Here is a 26,599-nt window from a genome sequence, read left to right on the forward strand (position 1 = left end):
GATTCTCAGGTAGATATCATAGTCTCTGACTGTATACATCTATAATTGAAGAATAATAATAATAATACAACTTATCAGATTTGAGACAGATTCACTGAAAACACTTATCTATATAATTGAGAGTAGTTTATATAGTCTGAACTCTGTAATAAAGATCTGATATAATTACTTAACAGCTCTGTTAAGTAATCTTGAATTTACAGTCAGTATTTATAATTCAGTACTCTGATATTATATATTCAGATATCATCTCTATATAATAATCTATATTAACAATCTTAATATTATATCTGAAGTTTCTGAGAATGCTGATTAACTAGTGAGTATACTCAGTGAGAAATTAAAAGTCAAGAATCTATATTAATTAATTAAGTATTTAAGTATAAAAGTTAATTATTCTGACAAAGAAATTGATTTAATATATTATCAATATATTAAATATCTTATTAAAGATTTCTATCTTGATAATATAGTTATTATTAAAACACTGATAAAGAATGAATTCTGTATTAATAATTTCTTAATATCTGAGAAAGAGACTGATTTCATAATTCAGTAATATTAATATAATGTGAGCTGTTTACAATATCTTACAGTTAAAACACATTCTGATATTACTTATACTATCTCACTACTTACTCAGCAGAACATTAATTCAATATCTTAATATTGAAAGACTCTGTTATATATTATATATTATTTGAAAGAGATAATGAATTTAAGTATTTTCTACAGATACAGTCTGTATGAGAGATTCATTCTCTCTGATTTTCTCAATAATTTCTACTTACTCTTCAGCTACTCAGATTTCAATTGAGCAGGTCTCTTAAATAATAATAGAAAATCAATATTCAGCTACATTTTCAAGCTTGCAGATAATCTGATTTCATGATAATCAGTGAAACAATCTTGTATATCTCTAAGTTTCAATAAAATTAAATATATAACTCTTAGTAAGACAGTCTACAAAGTAATATAAATTCAGAATCTTATAATTAAGCTTGACTTCATTATTACATCTCTGATACAGATTCTTGCTGATAATAAGAGTACTATAGATCTTATAAAGATGACAGTCATTACAGCCTAAAGTAAGTATATTAACACATATTTTCATTTTTCATGTTGACAGTTGAATCAGAGAGTCATTGATTTGAAATATATTCTTATCACTCAGATAATAGCAGATGAACTCACTAAATCTCTAGACACTATGATATTTATATGATTCATGATTTTGCTAGATCTTACAGGTGTAAAAGTTGGGAATGCTTAATTTTACATTTGTATTTGGTTTTGACAGACTATCTTGGTGGATTGGGTGTTTTTGTATGTGATTCTTGTTATCTCGAGGGGGGGTGTTGGCCGTTACGGCCGTTGCGGTTAGCGATCCCATCAGATCACGTGACCCACCACTATATTATGTTCTTGTAGATAGATCTATCAATACAACCTTCAACTATCCTACAGTTCTTTGTGTTCGCGGATCCGCGGAGTCCGCGGGGCGGGGAGGGATGCGATTTGCGATTTGCGACTTGCGACTTGCGACTTGCGGGCCGGGGGTGCGAGGGTATGTATGATAGTATAAATAGTCTAAATTATGGAGAATGGCTGTGGAGAATACATAGTAGTCAGAGGGGCGGGATAGCGGGGGCGGGCGGGATGTTCGTATTGTTTGGAAGGCTGCTTGGAATAAGTGAAAGATTTAATTAAGCTTATGCTGAGCTTTCTTCTCTGTCTTCATAGTTACAGTTCTATATAGATTTGTGCAACTCAGAAACAAAACACTCTCATCAAAGCCGACCCTGCTGAGAACCACCACCACATCATCCCTCTTCCAGTGCTTACCCCGTATGCCGGGTAACGTCATATGCAACATAAACTCTATTCATTCGGGCTAGGTTTATATATAGAGCAATTTAATACGAACCAGTCATGATTTCTGCCGGCGACTCTTCGACACCTCTACATTAACCTAGCATGGAAAGTTGAGAGAGTGGTGTTGTACTTCGTTATTTTTTATTTTTTATTTTTTCTATATGCGCGCATGATATACGTCGCATCCCTGCTGCATGGTGCATGCTGGCATTCGAGAGAGCGGGGTGCGTGAGGGTGATTGGCGAGAAAAAAACTGGCAAAGACAAACAAAGACTTTGAAGAAGGGGAAAACTGGAAAGGTAACGATGTTTAGAAAAAAAAATTATTTTAATATCGAAATAGTATCTTGCAGTAAATATATTTGGATTTTTATAAAGCTGCGAAAAGCCTTCGAGGAAAAAGGAAACACAAAAGTAAACAAACCATAAGCCAGTATTAACATATAGACGGGATTGGTATATATATCCAGATTTCTGCAATGTTCACTTTCCACGCATGAGTTGGCCAACTCGAGGACAAAGAAAGGGAGTTAAAAAAAAACAAAGAATGCAAAAGAATGCATAGCGATACTCTTCAAGCGCGAAGGTTTTCCAGCCGGGCGGAAAGACTGTCGCCCGTTCCGAAATTACCATCTGAAGGGGTAGTTCCTCAAATGGGTGCGCCGGTCCAATTTCTTCCTCGAAATGCCCCTGCTAAATTCCATAGCCGTCATTTACCAAGACCCAAGCCCAACATGCGTAAGGGCAAAAGTTAATAACTTATGCTTCTAGCGAATCCAGATCAATCACGTCCTCCCTCCTCCGGATCATAAGGGGCGCAATGGGGTTCGCACTAATCGAAAACGAATACCTAAATGGCTTAATCATCGACCCTTCCACTACCTTCAGATCATATTTTAGGAGCAAATGGCAGAGTAGCACTTTGACCTCGTTGGCGGCGAAGAACCGGCCTGGGCAGGCATGCTGGCCATGTCCGAAGGCAAGATGATCTGGGCTAGTGCTGACGAATTGTGAGCTGTTTTCTTGTCCGGGGACCTGGCGCATGTTATAGAAACGGTAGCCGTCCCATTGGTCTGCGTTGGTGTGGACTCGGGGATCCCACATGCTGTGGCTAGAGACTACTGTGTGAGTGTCCTTAGGAATGGTGGTGCCATCGGATAGAGTGATATCGGTAGTTGCTACGCGGCCCATGCTGACTGAAGGCTTGTAAGTACGGGGTATGTTTTGTCATTTAATTTAATTTTCCCCTTAATGTCCGTTCCAATATGCCTCGTTCAGGGGATATAAGGGGGAAGGCAGATGTCTTACTAGACGTAATGGGCTTCATGCGCTGGCTCTCTTTGATGACGCTGTCCAGAAGCTTCATTTTATAGAGTGAGGTTTTTTTCCACCCGCCTTCTCTCAGAGCTTCGATTATCTCCTTTCTCAACGGTTCGATGATTTCCGGATGCGAAGCTATGTCAAGAATCACTTGGGTTGAGAGGTCGCTCTACATGACAATGCAAGTTGTTAGTATTAAGTACCAATGAGAATATCATGCTTGGTTTTATGGGTCGGTTCTTGGGATATTGTGCCAACAATCTTAGATCCAGACCGACCACCACCTTGTCACTTCTCAAAATGTGCCGAATAGTCCGAGGATTCTCTTACCGTAGTATGAATAGCAGCAAGACCGAGTCCAAGCTGGCCTATAACAGGATCAACATAAGTACCCTCGGCTCTTGAGGCGTTTTCAAACCATTCAATAGCATCATTCAACCCAGGGGGTTCCTTTCCCTGGGCTGCGAGGGCTGCTTTGTGCTCAGCACGCTTCTTCAAAATAGGCCCAATGACCGTACGTGCTCTGGCAACTTCTGCTCGAGACGCCCTGCACCTCGGCAAGAACCAGTGGACGATATCACGAAGATAGGAAGGCCACATTCTTAGGGAATCTGCAGCTGCGAACGCATGGAGAGTGTAGTTGATAGTAATGTCTAGCCACCTTTCATCGTGGCAGAGTTCGTCGCCGAGGAAGACCTTGGAGGAGAGGCGGGCAATGATTTGTAGAAGTTCATTTTTCAGGGTAATTTGATGCCACTCTGCTCAGCGTAAATTAGCAACCAGCACATCAATGTTCTGGGTTCTGGGATTGGAGTCTCACCTTTGTTGTCTGTTAAAATTTCCCGAAGAGACAATGTGGCTTCATCAGAGAGCGGTTTTGTTACTTTGGCTGAGAAAATGATTCAAGTAAGTAAGAATGTTTGACTCAGGACTGAGAGTCTGAGTAGTTTAGAAGGCGAGGCCGGCCAGAGACTTCTTACCAAGATAAGTAGTCAACTGGCGTTGGACTATAGACTTTGCAACTCTCATGTTACATCCATCGGTATTGAAGACTTCGAAGCCTGGGAGGTGACCGAAAAAGGCCTTCATCATTCTGGCGTTAGCTTTGTACTGTTCTTCTATCTTAGAACCAACCAAGGTAGCCTTACCCTAGAGGTATTCAATTCAAAGCTTAGGCGGGCATCGTTCTTAATCTCATTGGCAACATTGGGAGGGAGAACCGTGACTTCTCCGCTATCTGCTTGGACACGAAACGGCTTGTTGCCAGTCACAGCAAAGCCCTTTTCTATCATCGGAATTGCATTGTGAACGAATTCCTGCTTGATCCTCTGATCCGAAACTTCGAACCACCGCTTGGGGTTGATAAGCGGCACATTAGGTTTGCGACGTTGTAGAGTGTAGAATAAGATCAAAGTCAAGGCGGTGACAACAAAGGTGACAGAGGGCAGGTTGGATGTTGATACCAACTCCGCCAGGTAGCCACTTTTCGGCTCTAGAGCCGCCATTTCGTTCCGTACAGCAGGAGTCAATAATGGATCATACTAGTTCAAGGTACCACCAGGAAGGCTGAGACTGTACCGGGGACCAGGTCAGCTTTATATAAAACCAATAATGGCCGGAGTTAATTTCGCGCCGGAGGACCCAAAATTTCTTCATCGTGTTGCCTTTGGGTTTGGGACTCTGGCTGGCTGCACGGCACAGATCATTTCTGCATCGGGCTTCTTAGAGGCGGAGCAAGTCCATGAAATCTTCATAAGAGCCAGGCAATCAATGCGTGCATAAAGCCGCCAGCGTTGAAGTTGAACAAAGTCGGTCCCGGAAAAGGCCATATCTCGTCCTGGAACACTCTAGTCTGGATAGGGAGATCCCATTCCGAAAACGCCTGCTGGGCCACATGGGTTAGAGCTTAGCACCTGATAGTCAAACGGAGCTAGACTCAGCCAAAGCAAACGAATTAACAGAACCCTATTAATACCGGAGGTCCGCCCTGACATGGTAAACTGTTGGTAGTGCTCCGGCTACTATTGGAGGATTAGAACGTTGTGGTATTTTGATATATGTACATGTACATGTACACTCGACCAGCGTCCCATCCAAGGCGCAAGTATGACAGGTTCGGGTGGCACGTGACTTAGGCTAACATACCCTTACCAATTGTAGGCTACTGGGGCAAAAGAACTCAGTCACCACCAGCGCTGCTGGTAGAAGGGCCGATCAACCCCCGGACCCTCAACACCAATCTCTTCCAAAACAGGCTTTGCTAGCAGCTTGATGAGGCACATCAGCTATATTGGCCATAGAACCTTCAACCAACATGTTCCATCATGATTCCCTCTTTGTCAACCAGATTGTGGAAGATGTGGTATCTAATCTCAATGCGACGCGACCTCCGCATTAAGGACTGACTTGTGCGGATGCGAATTAAAACGTGAGAGGTAGGCACTGTACTCCGTCATTCATACGTCAATACTTTGAAAACTACATTCAAAGACTAGTTACTCCGTATTCCGCACTCCGTATGTAATATCATGTAGTTACACACTAAACCTATAAAAAGGTAGTGAGTGTCTCTTGACCCGATGTAAATAACTTGGCCCCGCCCGTTGTTGTACGGTTTAGCTCGACGCCGTTCGATAGGGTCGTTTTTGGCCCGACGCTCATATCGCTTAAATAGCTGGACTGTGGAGCAGTGCTGTGGAGGCGCCAGGAACAGGGACTCCGATTCTCCACTATTTATAGGGAGTAGTGTACTTCGGATGTATGTACGCCTTTTGCAGACTCCCGGGCCGATAGTCTGGAGGGAGCATACCTCCGTACACATAAGTGGGCTGGGATTCTCGGGGCTTGCTCTTCCCGCTCGTCCCACTATCTGAAAGTTCCGTCAGCAAAGGAATTGTTTTTGGTACATTACTCCGTACATGCATAGGTAGTCTGGTAGAGCACGAGAGGCGCACTATCAATCCCAGGCAGTTGTCCAAAACTGTGCTCGATGTAATAACGCATTGGTAGGATAGCCCACACCGTTACGGAGTAGTGATCCTTCTCATAGGAGTCAGCTCGGTTGTCGGATCTCACCAAAAATAGCGCAGAAGATATAAATACCCTTTCTCTGGGCTGGTAGTTCTCACTCTGCCTGTGACGGGATGCGCACTGCGTAGTGAGTGAAACTCGAAGACGACCGATTTGACAAACTGAACTTGACGGGCTTTGAATCCGAAGATTTAAGCTTTGAGCCGGACAAATTCATATCAGCTGCAGTATCCTATAGTGCTTCGGAACATGGCTATAGACCTTCTTACTCCAGGTCCATCTGAGACGCTCCAACCCGTGGTTTATCAGCACAGAGATGTTGAATGTGCAAAACTGTGGAAACTACGGCCTCCTGGAACATTGCGGCCATGGCACGCTGTACAATCCCGCCAGTATTATTTGTTTTTTCCACTGAATCCCAATAGAGGTCTCAGGTGGAATGGAGATATTACTCCTAAATCGATCGCTTCCGCAGAACACCCAACTGGAACGAGAGATCTTGCACAGCAGAGTGGCCCATAGTCACTTTCGATGGCCTGTTCATGACGTGATATCCGCAGTGTCAGAAAGCAGAACCTGTGATCTCGATGAGAGCTGAGCTCTGTCTGTTGATGTCGTGGCTTCAGGCTCCGTCAGGTTCTCACTCCAACTCTGCTCCCCTCTCCGCCACAACTACCCCCTCGCGGTGCATCGTCATCATAACGGCTTGCCTACCACTATGATAGGGATAATAGTGGGTGGGGCCGCAAGTAGCTCTCAAGGCGAAATGTTTTAAGGCCTATTTGGCTGGAAAGCTTTTGGTGCCACCACAGTGGGCGTTAGTTACGCCGTTTCTGTAGGTACTGACGCCAAGACATAGAGCTGAGTAACTGCGCCGATAGACGCGGAAATGTGTAGGATAAGATTGTTTTAGCAAGCAAACGCCGGATAAGAACATATATATGGCTAGATATCTCAAGATGGCATGCCCGCTTTCAGGTTTAACCCCTTTACTGCAGTGGTCTACCTTCTCAAAGGCACCTAGCATACCTACAGTTCGAGGACCAAAATTGAGAGCAGGCCGGCCAGATAAATGCTTTTTCTCTTGAATGCATTCACACGAACGGAAGATGTGGATATTCGGATACTTAAGAAGTGTTACTTTTGAGCTGTGGTCTCCTCAGCTTCGCGGCTTGCAACAGCCAGCTGTTAATGTCCAGATCTGCAAACCCTTGTGCGTACAGTTATTGGTGGAGAGTCAAATGGTTTTCCGGTAGCCCTAGGGACCATTACATCGGCTATATTCAAGTTACATAGTTGGGTTTTCTAACACTAAAAAGACAAATTCCAAAAAGCAGCGCCCAACCAACCAACTCAATCAAATTCGTCCTCGCTAGAGATATTCTGTAGTAGAAGAACTGTATCATCATCAATATCCTCTCCCATGTTGTGGCTTAGGCAAGGACTGTCATCACCCTTACCATCACCAGAGCCAGCATGGTCATCACTTCCAGGCTCCTCCCCATCAACAGTCTCATCAACAAATTCTATTCCCTCCTCATCTAGCCATTCATACTCATAGCCCTGTTCCTGTTCGTCTTCTTCTTTTATCGATAAGGCTAAAGATGCATCGGACGGTGTCGTCCCACCGGTACCTTCATCCAGCTCGCTATTTTGAAGTTTGAACCCTGGCGTTGTTGTGGCAGGCTCCATTCGATGTTTTCGACTTGTGTCGGGGCTGCCATCGATAACAAGGTCGAGCTTCCGTTTCGAACGCACATGTACTACATGCGGGCGCTTGGAGATGCGGGTGAAGATGGAAAGCGGTGTGCCGCCAGGCCGGGGACCGAATTCATGCAGACCGGTCTATTTGGATATTTTCAATCATTATTAAAATTGTTATTCATTCCTCCCCGACGTGTACAGAGCCGATATATCCATATGAAATTTACATCCCTGTCGTCTAGAAAGACAAACCAAAAACAAAACAAAACAAAATAAAAAATAAAAAGGCTCCGACCAAGCAGGGACCCTAGGTGAATACCTCATCGAGAGGGAGAGAAACTCGCTCGGCTTGGGATGACGTTAAGTACGTACGTACATACCTTTTTAATTACAAATGGAACGATCCTGAGCGATCTCCCATGCATAAGCCCGACTTTTTCAACCTTAGCCACCTCCGCAAATCGCACACGTTTCATGCGCACTCGTGATCGAAGGCTAGGGGGTAGCCAATGCCAACAAAGCTTTATGCGTGTAGTGACCCCGGAGTCCCATGTTATGCCCGAGAGGGCCTCGTGAAGGACAGGTGGCTGTGTTCCCCTGAACCGCGAAGCCATTTCGTTTATGACGATAACAACACAATTTAATCTGGCAGCAAGTTTTTTCAAATCCATAACCAGATTACCGATGATTTTCCAGCGAGTTCTTTCCTCTTTGGATTCCGCGGTTGTCCTGTGTTTTGGGTTACTGTTTCTCGGTGGTAGTTTGGTGCGGTATTCGGAGGTGAAGAGGGAGGAGATGGAGTCAATTACGATTAGGCCTGTTTCTTGGGGTGGGAAGCCCTTTGGCGGATGAGATATTAGGGCTAGGAGATGTGCAAGTGTTGGTGGGTGGAAATATATTAGCTCGTTGAGGATTTCGTCGCTCCTGCCTCCATTTGACGCTGCATCGGATGAGTTGTCGGATAAGCCTGAAACTCTAACTCTTTGGCAGATGTCTTTGAGCCTTGTTGGGTTCATAGGGCCAGCGGTATCTACCAATGTCAGATAGTATATCCATGTAAAATTATAATTTGTAGGCAATAGGGTTACTGTGAGCTCAGGGTTCCCTGAAATAATCAGACGAGGAGCACGACTCCCTGGCAATGATACTAACCTATCCAGATAACTTTCTGCGCCGCCTGTAATACCCGTGCCGCAATTCCCATTCTGTAAGTATTCAATCAGCTACATTTGTTTGTATCTCAACTCATGGGTTATTAATAGCCCAGTCTTAAGCGCGGATGATGGCGACGCTTTCGAGAATACTCACGCAAGTGAGGTCTTCCCCACTCCCCGCGGTCCTGTAACCTCTGTAACTTCTCCGCGCTTGATACCCTTCGCAGGCACATCCTGGTGGCCGTTATAACGTTGACTGTTCCGTCCGGGGCCCAAAGGGGATGGTCTCAGTCCAGAGGGCAGTGCCAGAGCAGCATCCAGGCGTGGGAGCCCAGTAGATACTGCACCATCACCCTCCCAGGTTGACAGAGGAGGTAATTTAACCCTCCCGAAGGCATGAAATGAGCCCTTTGGGCGTTTCTTTTGGCGGGCTATTAAACACAGTTAGTTAGCAATATGATTTTCGAAGCGGAATGCAAAATTGGCCTGGATAAAGAAATGTTGGGCGACCCAAGCGGCCCCTGCACAGAGTTCGATTATATCTGATATATATATACATAGGCATTGCAGCAGTCACTTATGAGGCACCAGAACTCATTCATGATCCCTTTTCTGTTTTATTCATGGTGCATATTGGTAGTACTAGAGCTATTCATACCTTCGTCCGGGCTGGAAAACTTCGCGATATCTTCTTCCTGGGTTGTCATCGGATGCTACATTTATTCGACAGACCCCGTGATGTGGTATTTAGGATAAAGCAAGGCTATATAAGTGGAGATACATAAATGGAATACGTTTGTGAGTGACGGGGGTATCACGAATGAGGTATTGGCAGTTGGCAGCTTGAGTTGATGTTCGATGTTTGTAAGGGAATCATGATTTTGATGGTGCAACTTTAAATAGATTTAACCTCACTTCATGCTTCCTTGATTGAAATTAAGTGAAAAATTAAGCCAGTAACTTACTTTATGAATTAGCGTACCCAACACTCGCTCAAATTCTCCTGTCAGGTCACGTGATCTGGCTTACTAATCCTTCCACCATATAACTTTTTCAATCAAGAAAGCTTTACATCTTCCACAGGTTATGAGACCTGTTTTGTGCAAAAATCTGTAACGTGGCGGAACCGAAGCAGTGACTAGTCAGCAGCATTACATAGAGGTAGTTGTTTGAGAAGCTGTAGAAGTGAGCTTGACTATCTTGCTTAAATAGTAAGCTTGTGAGCTACAGAGTTATTATGAGAATATTACAGATATAGTACTTAATATACTAAGAAGATTATATGAGAAATGCAGTAACTCTTATATATATTTCAGTAGAAGAAAAACAAATTACTGATCTCTTTAATGAGAAATCAGTATCTAGCTATTTTATATAGATAATGAGCAGATACTCTTCTCTTATTTTATAAGTAAGAATAGTCAGAGTAATATCTCAGCAGTGTTTTACTATTATAAAAGAGTAATCTACTAATCTTATATAAAAGTAAGATTCTTATATTTATTAATCAGATCTTTTTATATTATATCTGAATAATATTATAAAGTGATTAAAAATCAGTTTAAATAATCTATGAAATAAATGAAATTATCTGTATAAAAGTACTAAGCTGTATAAAACTATAAAAGAGTCTTAATATAGCTGAGAGTATAATAATATTCTTCTCTTTAAGAGTATAGTTCTGATACTATTAAGATTACTGAATTTAGAAGTTATCTTTATTATATATAGACTGACTGCTAAGACTATAAATTTCACATTTAATTTCATTTAATCTGATCTCATACATTTCTTGATATGAATTTCACTGAGACTAGTCATTAAAAAAACATGCAAAGTGACTATATATAAGATCTTAAAATGAAATCATGACTTGAAAAAAATAAGAAAGTGATCTTATTTGATTTCATTTAGTCTTATTCTTAGTATAAAGTTACTATTTTTAGACATTTTAAGGTTTTTTTTAGACTATTTTTAATTTTTTAAAAAGTAACACTTTTTAATAACACTTAAATAAGATTTAAAGTCATTTAAAGCAATAAAAATAATTTAAATTAAGAAGTGAAAATCATAGTCTCATTTGAAAAATGTGATAAGAGTAGACAGTAAGTCTTACTGAGACAGTATAAGACTACTATTTAATGTTAAAACTGTGTAATGAAATCAGTTAATGTAAGAGGTCTATGCTGAATAAATCAGTATAATATTGATAGGTCTTATATAACAAAGAGAAAAACATTAGAGAAGGAAAGAAAGAGAAAGTGTAGAAATCAGTTATTGAAGTGAATATTTATACATGTATGTGATGATGTACATAATGAAGCTTCAGAGTGAAAGAATTTATATGTGTTTATAACAGCTGAGAATCAGTGATTGAGAATGACTGAGAATTGAAGTATACATGTTCAAGAGTGAAGTGAAAGAATCTATGAAGTAAAGTGAAAGAATCTATAAAGTGTAACAGAATAGTCTATATAATTGATCAGATGCAGCTCACTATATTAGTCTCTCTCTTTCAGAAGCAGTTCTCATTGATCAAGAGTCACTGTTTTAAATAATACAGAACTCAGAGTTCAGGTCAGTTAATTATAGCTGACTCATTTTATAAGATATTATCAGTCACAGCTGTGAAGTCTCTTATCAAGAATATTCTCAATCTCTCACTCAAGCTCATTATCTTCTTCTATGATGCCTGATAACTGTCAGTCAGAAGTCAGTTAAGAAGAGAACAGATCAGTGACAGCATAGCAGAGTAAGCTTATATAAAATATATCATGAATCTCTGATAATGTATTAAGATAGTAATTGTGACTATCTAGAACTTCTATCACTTTATATCTGATATAGTGATAATCTAGTGTACAAGATGAATATGTGATTTATATATTCTTAGGATTCAATTATATCAGATCTTCTATCTTATATTATTCAGCAGAGTCTCAGTGAACATTGATTTAATTCTCTTGATTTTATTTTATAATTGTCATAAAGATCTCTGCTCAATCACAAACATCTCAGAGCTTTGTTACTATATTATCAGTGATCTGAATCAGACTGCAGAGATTTGATATAAACTGTGTAATCTCTAGAAGATTTAACACCTTTATATAATAATTATGTGTAAGAAAGAACAGGCTTATATCTATTGAAATAACATCTTATTCATTGATAGCAATCTCTGTGTGTAGAAGTAGATTATATCAATTATCTTATAAGTGATTGCAGAACTTACAGAGATAGTTCTTTACAGTCTGAATTATCTGTTCTAATGCATTATCAGTCTCAGAGTGATAGATAGTTGACAGATAGTATATAATCTTGAGAACTTGACTGAAGTTAATTACTATATCTCACTAGATTCTATTAGAAATATCAAGTGATTTCAGTAGATCTTTTCTACAGTTCTTTCATAAGATAATAGAAGAACAGTAGTTACAGTTTCAGACAAAGTGTCTGATACTGTTTAATATCTCAGATTAATAGAACTCTCAGAAGATCATTCTATACAGTTGTTTATAGTCTGAATAATCAGTTATATATGAATCATGCATCTCTTGCATTATTCAGATGTATAAGAGTTTGAAGTGAGAGACTCAGCATTGTTCACAGAATCATAGAGTATTATTATTATTAATTGAATATTCTGAGATGTCAGTTCTTACATGTAATTCTGAGAGAAATCAGAGTACTTCTTATTATACTGCTTTAGTGAGTGCTTAAAGAAGTTCATCAGTTTGAGCTGCTGTATATCATAGCTTATCTAATATAGATTCAGAAGAAGTTGAGATATTAGTAACAGTTCTAATTGAAGAAGTATGTATAGTGCTGTGAGCTGTTTTATCTTAATTAACTGATATCTTCAGATTCAAGAGTCAGTGCTCTTGATTCATTCAGTAAGTATCTATTACATTAAATGATATATCTTACTCTTGTTATAAGAGAGCATCTGTCATCAAGTTCTGACTGTCAGAACAGTAGTATATTATAAAATAAAAGCAGCTTAAGAACTCAGATCATTGTATCTATTATTTAATGAGTTTACAGATAGTTATAAAGTATTTGAGATTCTTATAATCTGTGACTATCTTAAATTCAGAGATACTTCAGAGTTCAGAGTTTCATTCTTCTAAATAGTGGATAATTACAAGAAGTTTCTTATTATAGATGTGATTCAAAGGTTGCTTACCAGCGTATGATTACAGGCGTACGCCGGCTTCTTATATATCATATGCTAAATTAATTAGTGGCTGCTATGACTCTCTTTACACTTGTAAGCAAGTTCAGAAGCAGCTGTGTTATTATTCATCAGTTGTACATTCTTCCGAATCACATCCTTCTTCATCAGATTCAGTCACGCCCATGTGACCATGTTGTACACTCTAGCTTCATACAGATTAGCTTGTTACTAGTGTTTCACAATTATGTGATCTATCTCTGATTTAGCTAGTGTTTTATGTACACTCTTACAAAGAAACTTTCACTATATTACATCACTTATTCACTAACTTTTCTCATTCTTCAATTATCTTCTTCATCATTATTATTATTGAACATCATTATTATCTTATTCAAGATTACTACTTCTTCTTCTATTCAACATCTTCTATTCATTTATCTATTACATTATACACATTTCTAACAATAATCTCTTATTTAGACTGACCGTGTGACTGTGTCTGAGATTAGAATCAGATTTTTTAATAGTCTCATTATCAATTTGACTGATCTCATTACATGGTTTTAACATTAGATAGTAGTCTCATACTGTTTCAGTGAAACTTACTGTCTACTCTTATCACATTTTTCAAATGAGACTATGATTTTCACTTCTTAATTTAAATTATTTTTATTGCTTTAAATGACTTTAAATCTCATTTGAGTGTTATCAAAAAGCATTACTTTTTAAAAAATTAAAAATAGGCTAAAAAAAACCTTAAAATGTCTAAAAATAGTAACTTTATGTTAAGAATAAGACTAAATGCAATCAAATGAAATCACTTTCTCATTTTTTTCAAGTCATGATTTCATTTTAAGATCTTATATATAGTCACTTTGCATGTTTTTTTAATGACTAGTCCCAGTGGAATTCACGCCAAGAAATGTATGAGACCAGATCAAATGAGATCAAATGTGAAATTCATGGTCCCAGTGATCAGTCTACTCTCATTCTTATAACAAGCATCATTGTAGTGCTCATACTGAGCAGTTTGTTAGCAGTAAGTGTAATGTGTTGTGAAATGTACATAGTCAGAACTTGTTTATCTTCTAATAATTATCAGAATGTATTACTATGAATGACACATCTTCTTTATCTTCTTATATACTCTTGACTGTTTTTCTTCTCAGTGAGTTTCTGATCATGTTTTCTGACATGATTTTACATGAACATAGATGCTGATATATTTGTTTTTATTCATGTAAAATCTTTACATGTTGACAGATCTGTGTCTACTGATGATAGTGAACTCAATATTGAATCATTGATCAAGAACTTGAAGAATGTGATAATGAAGAAATTGCTTATATTATGTATGACTGAGTCTTCTATGTCTCTCTCTGTCTCTTCTGCTGCTTCTTTCTCTGCTACTCTCTCTCAATCTTCTACTCTTACTTCTATATCTGATTCTCCTGCTTCTGCTACTTCTGTTCTCACAACCTTCACTTTCACTACTTCTGATTTTACTGTCTCTGCTTTCATTATCAGTTCTTGCTGTTTCAAGAAGATGTTGTGTAGGCTTAATAAATTATATTTCTCAGTATGTACACTCTCACCCTTCTTATCAATCTCTAGAATAATTTATTATATGAAGATAATATATAATATAACTATCTGAAGCTTGGTTACAGACACTGATTATTACATTCATTTTAAATATTTGTGATAAGATAATTGTTCATTCATACTAGAGAGTCATCTCTCTTCTTAATAATATTAAGATTGTAAGTCTTTTTCTTTTTCATCTTGTCTTTTTAATACTGATTTTTCTGTTTCTTAGAAGAAATTGTTATGAGTTTTACTGTGTATAAAGTCATGATATCTACAGATATTAAGAAACTTTTCATAACTATTAAATTCAATATTACAGATATATCTGCTCTAATGAATATCTTTGAAATAATTGATCTGTATCAGTCTATTCTCTGATATTTATTATCTGACTTCATGATGCAGATGAAGAATATTCATGTTTTCAGAAATAAGAATATGAATATCATACTCTTTTACACTCACAGCTATGAGGCTTGTATGTCTTATCTGAGATATTATTATAGAAATGAGCTGTTCATACACTGCATTCTACTTTCTGTATTTCTCTGTGTTTCTCTCTCTCTTTCTGAGAAGTCTTGTGCATGTTGTAATTGTGTGTATAATTCTAAGATTAGTAGGTGTTTGTTCAGTAACTGTTTCTATCTCTGATTTTGTGATTTTTATATACTAATAATGATTCTTAGTTGCTTCAGTGTCAGAGATCATTCTAATTAAAGATGATAATACTGCTGAGACTATCTTCTCTCACTCTTAAGCTTCTTCTATCACTTTCTCTTTTTTCTCTGCAGAGAAGATTGTGTGCACACTGAGTTGTAAGTATTCAGCTCTGAGTGACTCTCACTGTTATTTATTCAGTTCTATGTCTTCTTCTTCTTCTGTTTCTTCTATCTCTGTTCTCTCTACTCTGACTTCTGATTCTGTGAGTTCTATGCTCTTCTTCAATTTTTCTACATATACATGTATGCATTTCTATATTAGCATTTCAGTCAATCTTGTGATAAATGATATTAATGTTATATACAGAGTGATAGAGAAATCAGAGACATGTATAATATTATTATAAGAGTGGCTTGCAGCTTTCAAATTTCTTGTGAATCTTAAGTTTTGAGATTTCCTTTGTTTTTAGTGTTTTTCAGATGATATGATGTTGAAAATAGAGTAAATATATGATGTATGAAAATAAATGAGATGTGTATAATAATATTTGTCTTTTACAGCTGACTTTTATAATTGATGATCAATTCATTATCTCTTTTCTTTTCTTATGCTTTTTCTTTATCTGCTAGTCACTACTCTTACATGATCTCTATATGATACAGTGTTCAGTGACTAGATTTGACAGCTTTCATCTTTTGTAATTCTGTCTCATGCATTATACTGTCTCTCTTCACCTGCTCAGATTACTACAGTAAATGACTCATTGAAACTAATCTTGTCTGACCTCTGAGCATTCTCAGAGATTGAGATAACTTAGTCTCATATATCTGTGAATATTTCAGATAGTTCATTCTCTGTGATCTCTGTGATTGAACTGATGTAAACAGTTGAATTCAACTCTGAATTTCTTTTTCTTCTGCAATCTGACTCATGTACAAGTCTGCTGCTTTGAGACTACTCTTTGTCATGTTGCACTCACTGTCTGCAGTATGTTATTGTATAACTGACTACAGTCTTATCACTTATTAAAGTGTGATATTTATCTGATTTCTTCATTGCTTCTCATTCTTTTCTTATAATTATAAAAAGATTAGAATAAATGAGATTATCTGATTTATAAGCATCTATGATTTCTCTTACTTTGTGAGACTTTTTAATTATAAGTCTCTTCTTTTTGAATACTGATGATAGTGCTGTGAATAATTATAATCTGCTTAAGTCTTATATCTTTGCTTTTATAAGTTATGAATCATTTATTAAGTTGTATAAGATCTGTTTCTCTGATTCTTTCAATGTGTATATTCTCAGAGAATGTGATTTGAGTATTTTATATAACTTAAACCATCTAGGTTGAAACTTCTCAGAACTCTTATTATGTATGAGAACTTATATTCTTATCTTGAGACTTGATTTCTTAACTAGTGAGTCTTGTATTCTTTTCAATTGAATTGCTCAGTTCAGAAGTAACTTATTAGCTTTTGTATATGTGTCACTGATCTCTTTCAATCTTGATTCTGCATCTGTGACTGTTATGTCTGCAATTGCTATTTCCTTTCTCATCTTTTCTGAAGCATTCTTCAGAATATGTGAATGCAATTCATACAACAGATAGAATGATGAACACTTGAAGACTACATGCTGCTGAATTCGCGTGACTAATAGCATCTGACTGAGATATTCATCTCATAATCTTGTAGACTTGCTCACTAGATATTTCATCAGCATGTTATTCAAGATTTCATTTCAGTGTTTTATCTTTCTATTCATCCGTGAATGATATAATGTTGTTCTATAATATCTTGTCTGTAACTGACTTATGAAATGCCTCATCACTTCTTCTATGAGATTCACACTGTTATCAGTTAGAATCTCACGCGGTATTTCATAGTTGATATAGATTTTATTATGTAGAAACTTTATCATCATCTTCTCTATCATCTCTGAAACTGCTTTTATAACTGATCAGTCAGTAGCATAATTAATAGCAGTGATTATTCATTAATTTTCATTTAATGTTCACAGTAATATGTCTATGAGGTTCATCTCTCATTGTTTGAACAGTTGTATTATACACTTCATCTGATATTACACTTTTTTATATTCTAATTCTTTCTTAGATTCTTTTACAATCTGATAATTCAGACACTCATGAGTATACATCTGAATGTCCTCAGCTATGTTTAATCAGTATGCTCTTGATTTGAGTATGCTCATGAGTTCAGAGCTTTCTAAGTAGCTGAATTTCTTATGCATGTGAGTCATCAAGTTATGTTTAAATGAAGATTCTAGATAGAGAGCTTCTGCATATTCTAGATTACAGTAAAGTATAACATTGTTTTTTAATTTTCTTAGCTTGAAGTTCAGAAGCATCTCTTCTACTACTCTCATAAGATACTTGTTATCTGATATCTTGTCATTCTTCAAGTGAGAGATTATAATGTTCACTCATTCTGATTTCTTGTATCTTCTCAGTGTGTTTAACACAAACTTCTCTTGTGTCTGATTTACAGAACTCTTACTTATGAAATCAGATCTGTGACTGATTGCATCAGGCATTACAGCATTCAATTTCTTTTAGTATTTAATATGAAGATTGTACACTTGAAACTCTGAGATTCAATGTGCTAAGTGTTTGAAAGGTTTTATTATTAATTATAGATAGATAAGACTTTCATGATCTGTGATCACTGTTGGTATATACCTGTTGTTAATATATCTATTTCATAATACTAGTATATACTTGATTGCTAGTAATTTCTTTTCATACACTGAGTAATTGAGCTCAGCATCTGATAGTTTTCTATCATTATATATCACTGAGTGCAGCTTGCTGTTCTTGCTCATCTGTAGAAAGAGTATCTCTGATAGCTCATTCAGATGTATCTGTCTCAATATAGAAAGATTTATCATAATCTGATTGAATAAGCACTGAGAATGTTATTATACATTCTCTCAGTGTGAGAAAAGCCTCTTTGCACACAGCATTTCAGATAATTGAATGAAACTTCTTCTTTTACAGATTTGCATTCATTTCTCTTAAGAGATCTGAGAGTGATGCAGATATTCATATGAAATTCTTGATAAATCTGCAGTAATATAAGATTAACTTAAGAAACTGTTATATATAGTATACATTTCTCAGCTGCAGCTAATTCACTATGACATTTAATTTCTTCAGAATGAGATATATACAGTTATCACTTATTATATGTTCTATGAACTTCAACTCTTCTATTTTAAACACACACTTAATTGATTTGATATAGAGCTTATACTCTGCCAGAGTTATAAGCACTTTATCAAGATACTTCTGATATTCATTATATAAGTTTGAAAAGACTAGAATGTTATCAAGATATATAAGATATAAGATTTTATTCTGTTTATAAAGAATTGTATTCATTATTATTTAAAAGATGACAGATACATTTATCAGATCAAATAGTATTATCAGAAATTTAAACTTCTCTCATTGTGTATTAAATATAGTTTGCAGGACTGACAGTTTATTTATATGAATCTGTCAGTATTCTGAGAGAAGATTAATCTTTGATAGATATCAGATATTTTCAATCATATTCAACTGTTATTGAATCTGTGACAGTGAATATTTATTCTTGATTATAAGCTTATTAAGTGCTCAATAATTAATACACATCTGTCACTTCTCATTCATCTTTTTCACAAATAGAACTGAAAAGCCTTACATGCTTGATGAGAATTATATAAGATCATGTTCTAGAAGGTCTGTGATCTGACACTTCTGTTCTTCAAGATGTGTTTGTAACAGAGAATATGCATTCTGATTGACTGATTTTATGTCTTCTGTGTTAATCTCATGTACAAATCCTTGTTTCAGCAGTAATTCTGATAAAAGATCTGTTTAAAAGATCTTTTTATACTTCTTCAGAAGCTTCTTCATATGCTTATTCTTCTGTATATTCTTTATCTTGATTTTCTCAGCTTTCAGATCTTATATGATATACAGAATACTTTCAGATGAGGTCTTGCAAATTATTCTCTTTACTTATTAATATATAAGCAGATTTAATTCTTCTATATCAGAGATGTGAAATATTCTTCTTATATCAGTTAATAGAATTGTATGAACTGTTTTCTTTCCATCAGTCAACTGCATATGACATGTATGTCATTGAATCTGCAGATTGAATCTTTGAAATCAATTAAGTCTGAGAATAAGATTGTATTTCATGTTCTACAGCTCTTATATCTAAATATAGCAAGATTATTCTCTGAAGTGCAAGGAAACTCTTACTCTTGTGAGTGATATCAAATATCAGTTATCAGATAATCTTATACATCAGAGATTCTTCACTCAGTGAACTTCTTTCAGTCTTTGAATTATATAATTATTAATATATTATGTAGAAGCTTCTGTATTCACTAACACTTTTACAGTCATCTCTTGATTTTTATTCAAGTGTCTCTCATACATTAACATTTCAGATCTTAAGACATTAAGATAAGTGTTCACTTCATTCTTATCTGCATCTCAGTCAGAAGCCTGCTTTCTCTTAATATTCACAGAATTCAGAGAGTCTTCTAATGTGAGCATCTCTTTCACTTTGAAGACTTTTCATAGAATATCAGTGAGTGTCTTCAAGCTCACTGATTCTGCTAGTTTTTTAACTCTCTTACTTCTCTTGACTGTGTATACTGTGTGTAATCTTTTATATCATGATTTTAACATCTGCAGCTGAAGCAAGCTCAATGCTTGTAATATCAAGATTTTCACTTAGAGAATTTCTTTTTCAAGAGATTCAGTGCTTTAGCAATGACATTCAGATCTAGATTTATTATATCTGAGTGTATAACTTATGTTGTAGAAGTCTGATTATCTGTTCTTCACTGAGATATACTTGATTGCAGTATTTTCTATTATAATTAGCTTGCTTATTTCTGTATAATAAGAATATTATATACTTTCTTCACTGTATCTGACTATGAGATTAAGCATTTTCATTCCACTCTTAACTCAGATATAAGATCATGAATGAAGATCTATAAACAGAAAGATGTTGAAAGCTCTTTATTCAATATAAGATAGTATAAGCTGAAGTATATGAAGTATAATATAAGATTACTCACTTGTCTACACTCAGTGAAGTGTTTATAACACTTATCTCATATATTTACTTTCTCAAAGTTATGCAAGATTCATTTGAAAAACTCATTTCATATTTATAAGAATGAATATTACTCTGAGTCTGTGAGATTCATCTTTTCATCAGTCATTTATAATGACTTTGCTTTTTCACATAGAAACATAGCAGATCTTAAGACTTGTTGAAATTTCATTGACTATCTGTCTGTAAGTTCATATTTAATCTGATAATATAATTGTATCTGACTTAGTCAGCTGATTGCAGTATTATTTTTTCAGTTACTATTAAAGCTTAATAACTCTGATAAATCTTCTAACTTGATATATCTTATACTCAGATTCTTATTCTGTGCAGCAGTCTCTGATAATATGTATGCTTCTGAAGAGGTTGTGAATAATTATAATAGAATCTTCAGATTCAGTATAGTTATCTGTCTATATAAATATTCAATCTCTCACTGCAGATCTAAGATCTGATTTTCTCTATTCTTATTAATGATGATAATTGTGTTGATAAAGCTCTTTATAGTAAATACTTAATCTGCAGTGAATATCAATTATTGTTTGATTTCTGTCTCAGTCTGTCACTGTGTATACAAGGCCTCAATCTCATTTAGAATTCTTGTATATATACAGAGCTTTGATTTCAGTTCAGTGATTTGAGCTGCTTTTCTTACTGTTTTGAGTAAACTCTCTGAGAGATTCTGCATATCTTTCAGTTCAAATAGCAGAGAAGAATATTGTTTATATTAACTAGAAAAAGTATTCATTTTGATAATTTTCTTATTAATTATATGATGTCTATTATTATATTACTATATTATTATATCACTATATTGTTATATGATTTCTGTTGTCATTGTACAACTTCAGTGATAATCATCTCTTTCTTTTATCTCTCTAGATGAAGAGTGATCTTCTTTGAATCTGGTTCATCACTCTTATTTCTCTTTCTCACATCTCATCTGTTCACATATGTGGCATTCACCTGAGTGTGAAGTTTTCCCTTAACAAGTGAAGCAGTATCAATTGAATACTCTTTCACTCACTGCTCTTCATACACTATCTTTTGAGGCATTCTAGAACCACACTGGCATGATAACTATGAATTGCTTTGTAGATGAAATTATCACGCTCTGGAGGAGCCTGCACTTCTCACTGGTTTTTAGGCATGCTATCAGATGTGATTCAAAGGTTGCTTGTCAGTGTATGATTACAGGCGTACACCGGCTTCTTATATATTATACGCTAAATTAATTAGTGGCCGCTATAGCCCCCTTTACACTCATAAGCAAGTTCGGAAGCGGCCGCGTTATTATCTGACGGTCGTATGTTCTTCCGAACCACATAGATCTCATAATTGCATTCAGTGAGACTCAGTTTCTTAGACATGAAGATACATAATTGTAGAACATCTTTATTATTATATTATAATATCACTTCTTCTATTATATAGTCAGAGAAATCAGCTTAAATAACTGTCTTATAATCAGAATTAAATATTATCAGTAGAGAGATATTAATAAACATCTTCTTTATCTGTATAAATACAGCTTCAGTGTCTGCTGATTATTGAAATACTGAGTTCTTCTTAGTAAGTTCTACAAATAATCTTATAATATCTGAGAAGTTTCATATAAATCACTGATAGAAGTTAGTGAATTCAATGAAGCTTTGTATATCTTTCACAGTATATAAAGCTTCTTATTCAAGAATGACAGAGATCTTCTCAGAATTCATTTGAATTCTCTTATCAGCTTCTATGATAAAACCTAAGTATTTAGTACTCTTAACTTCAAAATCATACTTATTAATATCAATTAATAGTTCTACTTCGTATAGTTATTGTAATACTCTTTATACATACTCTTGATACTCTTTTCTGAATTCATCAGTGAAGATGAGAATGTTATCTAAATAAACAGATACAAACTTATCAAGAAAATCTCAGAGTGCTCAGTTAATATACTTCTGAAATGTACTGAGAATATTGATCAGTTCAAAGAGTGTGACTACTTATTCAAAGAAACTATATCATATTCAGAATGCTGTAAGTCACTCATCTTCTTCAGTGATGTAGATCTTATGAAACATGACAATGATATTTAACTTTATAAATTATTGAGCTTGTTCAATACACACTAAAGTTTTATTGATAAGAGATAAAGAATAACAGTCTTTCTTTATTAATCTATTCAATTCTCAATAATTCATACAGAATCAGAGTTCTTCACCTGATTTCTTTGTAAAGAGAATAGAGACTGCAGTGAAAGAGTTACTAATGCATATAAATTCTTTATTTAACAGATTATTAAGTGTCTTTTAAAGAAGAAGAAGTTCATCTCAGAACATGTTATAAAGAGAATCTCATAACAGTTCAGAGTTCTTATCATTCTTTTTCTCTAACTTGATACTGTGATTCACTTCAGAACCTTGTAAGAAAAGTATGTTTGTAATATTATCTTATCAGAAGATATCTAGATATTCATGATATTATTAAGAGAGTTTTGTATAAGAATCTGTTATTATAATATAAAATAACTTTTCTAGAGTCTTTTTGATATCAGTCAGACTGACAGAATAGATTGATATATAATTCTGCTATCAGTGAACTTATCAGTGACTCTGTCAGTGATTTTAATAATGACTTCTTTTTTAGAGTATTTCATAAGTGTTGACAGAGATCTGTGTAAGATTCATAGTCTTATAAATATCAAGCTTCTATTTCAAGTATTCAGTAAGATGTCTTGTTCAGATAGTCAGATAAGTTCTAACATAAGATTATAATTAAGATTATCAACTTCATATATATAAATATCTTCACATTGATATTCTCTCACATCTATATTTAGTTTTACTATGTAACAGATACAAACATTTTTCAGATCATCAAATTCTGTAAGAAGTCAGAGTTTTGATAAAGAAATACACTGAAGATTATAATATCTTATAACTGAAGATTTTATCATTGCATAGTAACATAGACTGCTGTCTATCATGGCTTTTATATTATACATATTATCAATCACAGTAGATACAAGAATTATATTCATTATCATTTTCTCTTTAAATTATTATTATCTGATCTCTTCAAGCTTCTGTTTATAAATTTGAACAGAAGTTAATCTTTTCTCTGTTTCACTGAGACATTCTTATAGTTATCTTCTGAATCTTTCTCTAATGTAATATGATTAATGCAGACAGGCACTGATTTATTCTTTAAATGAGAAGACACTGATCTTTCTCTTGAGTATGAAGATATATAGATTGATTGACAGTTGAAAGTAATATATTCTGATCAGTTACAGTTAATGTATACTTCATATTAATGTTGATCAGTGACTTCTTCAGAAGTGATTTCAGAGACTTAAAAGCCTGTTCAGACAGTGAAAACTCTTACTTATATATAGATATTCAAGTCTACTCAGTTCATAGCATCTGTATCATTATTGTTATTCTTCAGTGCAGGTGTGTGAGTGACTGAAATGTAACATCTTCTGTCACTGTTCTGTATACTCTTGAGCTTGATAAAATGATTATTCAGTGTTCAGAGCTGTGTACAGAAGTCTTTATAAGTCTGATCTTTGTCTATACTTATAAGAGTCTGTAAGAGTTTGAAAGTCAATATCTTCTTAAGCATGTTAATCTTCATTCAATTCTTTCAAGATTAATTATCTGCTTCTAGAATCTTGATGTTGAAGTCAGGAATAAATGTTGTAAGAGAAGTGTTTCTCTGTCAGATACTCTGTAATCAATCTAATACTTTCTGTTATATAGCAGTGTCTTGAAACAGAATATCAAGATGTTTCATGATGTTATCAGACATTCACAATGCTGGTTCACATGCTTTCATTCATGAATGAAACTTCTATTTCATACAATTCTTCAATCATTCATTGATATATCAATCTTAATTAATTAATAAATCAATGACATCTTCATCTATACTCAGTTTTATGAGCATTTTCATTCTTTATGATGAGTAGAGAGTGAGATCAGAAGTATTGAAATATACAGAAGTATCTAAGTGTTCTTTCAGTACTTTTATATTCAATTCTATAGATATTGAAATTGTATGAGTTAATTATTAAATCTCTTTGTATTGAAGTTATTAAGTTGTATACATGTCTGTTATCTGTTACTGTTATAATTTCAACAATGCTCAGAGCTACTGTGATATCACTTCTATACTCACACTCAAGAGTTCTCTTATATTATTGTTAGACATGATTATATTATTTATTAAATGTGTGATATCTGTGAAATCTGAAGAAGTGTAATCATATTCTCATATATCTGAGTATCAGAACTCTCAGATCTTTCACTGATATTCTCTTTGTAAGATCTTATTACAGAGTCAGAGTAACTGATGAGCAAGCTTCTATCTGAGAACTCAGTATTCACTTAACTGTTTCTCTTTCTTACATGTTATTACATGTTCAGATATCTCTTGATGAATAATTATTTCTAATGAGAAGATAATGCATGAATAATCATTTCTAATAAGAAGATAATAAATGTTTTTCTAGTATAAGAGATCTACACTGAATAGATCAGTATAATATTGATAGATCTTATATAACAAAAAGAAAAACATTAGAGAAGAAAAGAAAGAGAAAGTGTAGAAATCAGTGATTGAGATGAATATTTATACACATATGTGATAATATACATGATGGAGCTTCAGAGCAGAAGAATCTATATATGTTTATAGCAGCTGAGAATCGGTGATTGAGAATGACTGAGAATCAGAGCATACATGTTCAAGAGTGAAGTGGAAGAATCTATGAAGTGGAGTGGAAGAATCTATGGAGTGTAACAGAATAGTCTATATAATTGATCGGGCGCAGCCCGCCACAGTTGAATTGATAATAAAACTATTAAAAAATCTAGTTCTGATCTCAGACACAGTTCCACAGTCAGTCTAATTATATAACAATAGTTGTTAACTGATTAATAGTATATACACTGTATATAGTATAAAGAAATAGATGAGTTTCTCTGCTGACTATATAAATCTTCTTTTCTTATCTCTGTTTAAATTAAATATATGATAAGTGAATTTCTTATATATTAATTTAAAATATGAAAAATATAGTTAATAAGTAACTTACAGATCTCTTATCATATTCTGTTCTATATATAAAATTCTCTGCAGAAGTAATGTGTTTTAGAAACAAAGTTAATAGTAGTGATAAAATTTTTTAAAAAGATCTTCTCTTTCTATAATATATTTTTCTTTCTCTTCTCTTATCTACAATAGTGAGTGTATCAGAGTATTATTCTTGAGAGATAATAAGAGGCTTATTTTAATACTTTCTAGTGATTAAATGTCTCTGTAATACAGCTGCAGTCTTTATAACTACTAAGAAAGCCAGGTTGAAGATGAAGATAACAGTGTCAATAAGTCACAGAAGTACTGCTTTTATTATCATATCATCTTCTTCTTCTGCATCTCTTATAGCTGTGATGATAGTAGCTATATTTTACAGTGAGATATTATCTCTTCTACTAGTCAGTTTATCTATGATTAGTTCTTTCTCTATCTCTCTTATCACTATTATAATATCACTCTCTTTCTCAGTTAACACAGTGATATATAACTCTGTGTGATTATTTAGAGAGAATCTCAGAGAGAGCTTGATTTCAGAAATAGTAACTTTAAGAAGCTTAATTTATAATTTCTCTTCTATAACATGTCTGAGCTCTGCTTAGAATACTACTAAGTTAAGTCTACAGAGTTCTGTAGTTTTCTTGTCTTCTCTCTGTAAGAAGACTCTGGTATAATGTCTGACTAATATTATCACTTATCTATACTATGCTAAGCAGCTGAAGAAAGAGAGAATCTTATATATCTATCTCTTCTTCTACTCTTATTATTTGTGTTATATCTGTAATAATAACTTCTATTTCTCTATAAGTATTATATTATAAGAAGATATTATATCAGTTCTAGAATTCC

General features: G+C 34.9%; 3 protein-coding genes across 3 annotated transcripts; all 3 read right to left on the reverse strand.

The window, feature by feature from the left end:
* Nucleotides 1-2,636: 2,636 nt before the first annotated feature.
* BDBG_00658 (trichothecene C-8 hydroxylase) lies at nt 2,637-4,702 on the reverse strand (the record flags this gene model as incomplete). The annotated part of the gene is made up of 6 exons (XM_002629366.1): nt 2,637-3,073; nt 3,186-3,366; nt 3,528-3,955; nt 4,018-4,086; nt 4,178-4,280; nt 4,346-4,702. The coding sequence occupies 6 exons, from the start codon at nt 4,700-4,702 to the stop codon at nt 2,637-2,639; spliced, it is 1,575 nt and encodes a 524-aa protein (XP_002629412.1).
* A 245-nt stretch (nt 4,703-4,947) lies between these two features.
* Nucleotides 4,948-6,597, reverse strand: BDBG_00659 (uncharacterized protein; the record flags this gene model as incomplete). Its single annotated transcript, XM_031719986.1, has 5 exons — nt 4,948-5,079; nt 5,173-5,215; nt 6,015-6,066; nt 6,116-6,423; nt 6,497-6,597. The coding sequence occupies 5 exons, from the start codon at nt 6,595-6,597 to the stop codon at nt 4,948-4,950; spliced, it is 636 nt and encodes a 211-aa protein (XP_031575944.1).
* Nucleotides 6,598-7,092: 495 nt separating this feature from the next.
* Nucleotides 7,093-9,999, reverse strand: BDBG_00660 (uncharacterized protein). Its single transcript, XM_031719987.1, has 5 exons — nt 9,744-9,999; nt 9,240-9,516; nt 9,084-9,136; nt 8,312-8,961; nt 7,093-8,072 (listed from the first exon to the last, which is right to left on the reverse strand). The coding sequence occupies exons 1-5, from the start codon at nt 9,790-9,792 to the stop codon at nt 7,581-7,583; spliced, it is 1,521 nt and encodes a 506-aa protein (XP_031575945.1). The 5' UTR covers nt 9,793-9,999; the 3' UTR covers nt 7,093-7,580.
* Between the last annotated feature and the right edge of the window lie 16,600 nt (nt 10,000-26,599).

The sequence above is a fragment of the Blastomyces gilchristii genome (assembly GCF_000003855.2).
Source record: "Blastomyces gilchristii SLH14081 genomic scaffold supercont1.1, whole genome shotgun sequence".
NCBI lineage: Eukaryota > Fungi > Ascomycota > Eurotiomycetes > Onygenales > Ajellomycetaceae > Blastomyces > Blastomyces gilchristii.

Excerpts from the sequence above, each read along its gene's own strand:
- BDBG_00660 (XM_031719987.1), bottom strand. The coding sequence starts at position 9,792 with ATGACAACCCAGGAAGAAGATATCGCGAAGTTTTCCAGCCCGGACGAA. Across the intron at positions 9,517-9,743 it reads GTTTTCCAGCCCGGACGAAG|CCCGCCAAAAGAAACGCCCA; the intron begins GTATGAATAGCT and ends TGTGTTTAATAG. Across the intron at positions 8,073-8,311 it reads TTCCATTTGTAATTAAAAAG|ACCGGTCTGCATGAATTCGG; the intron begins GTATGTACGTAC and ends ATATCCAAATAG.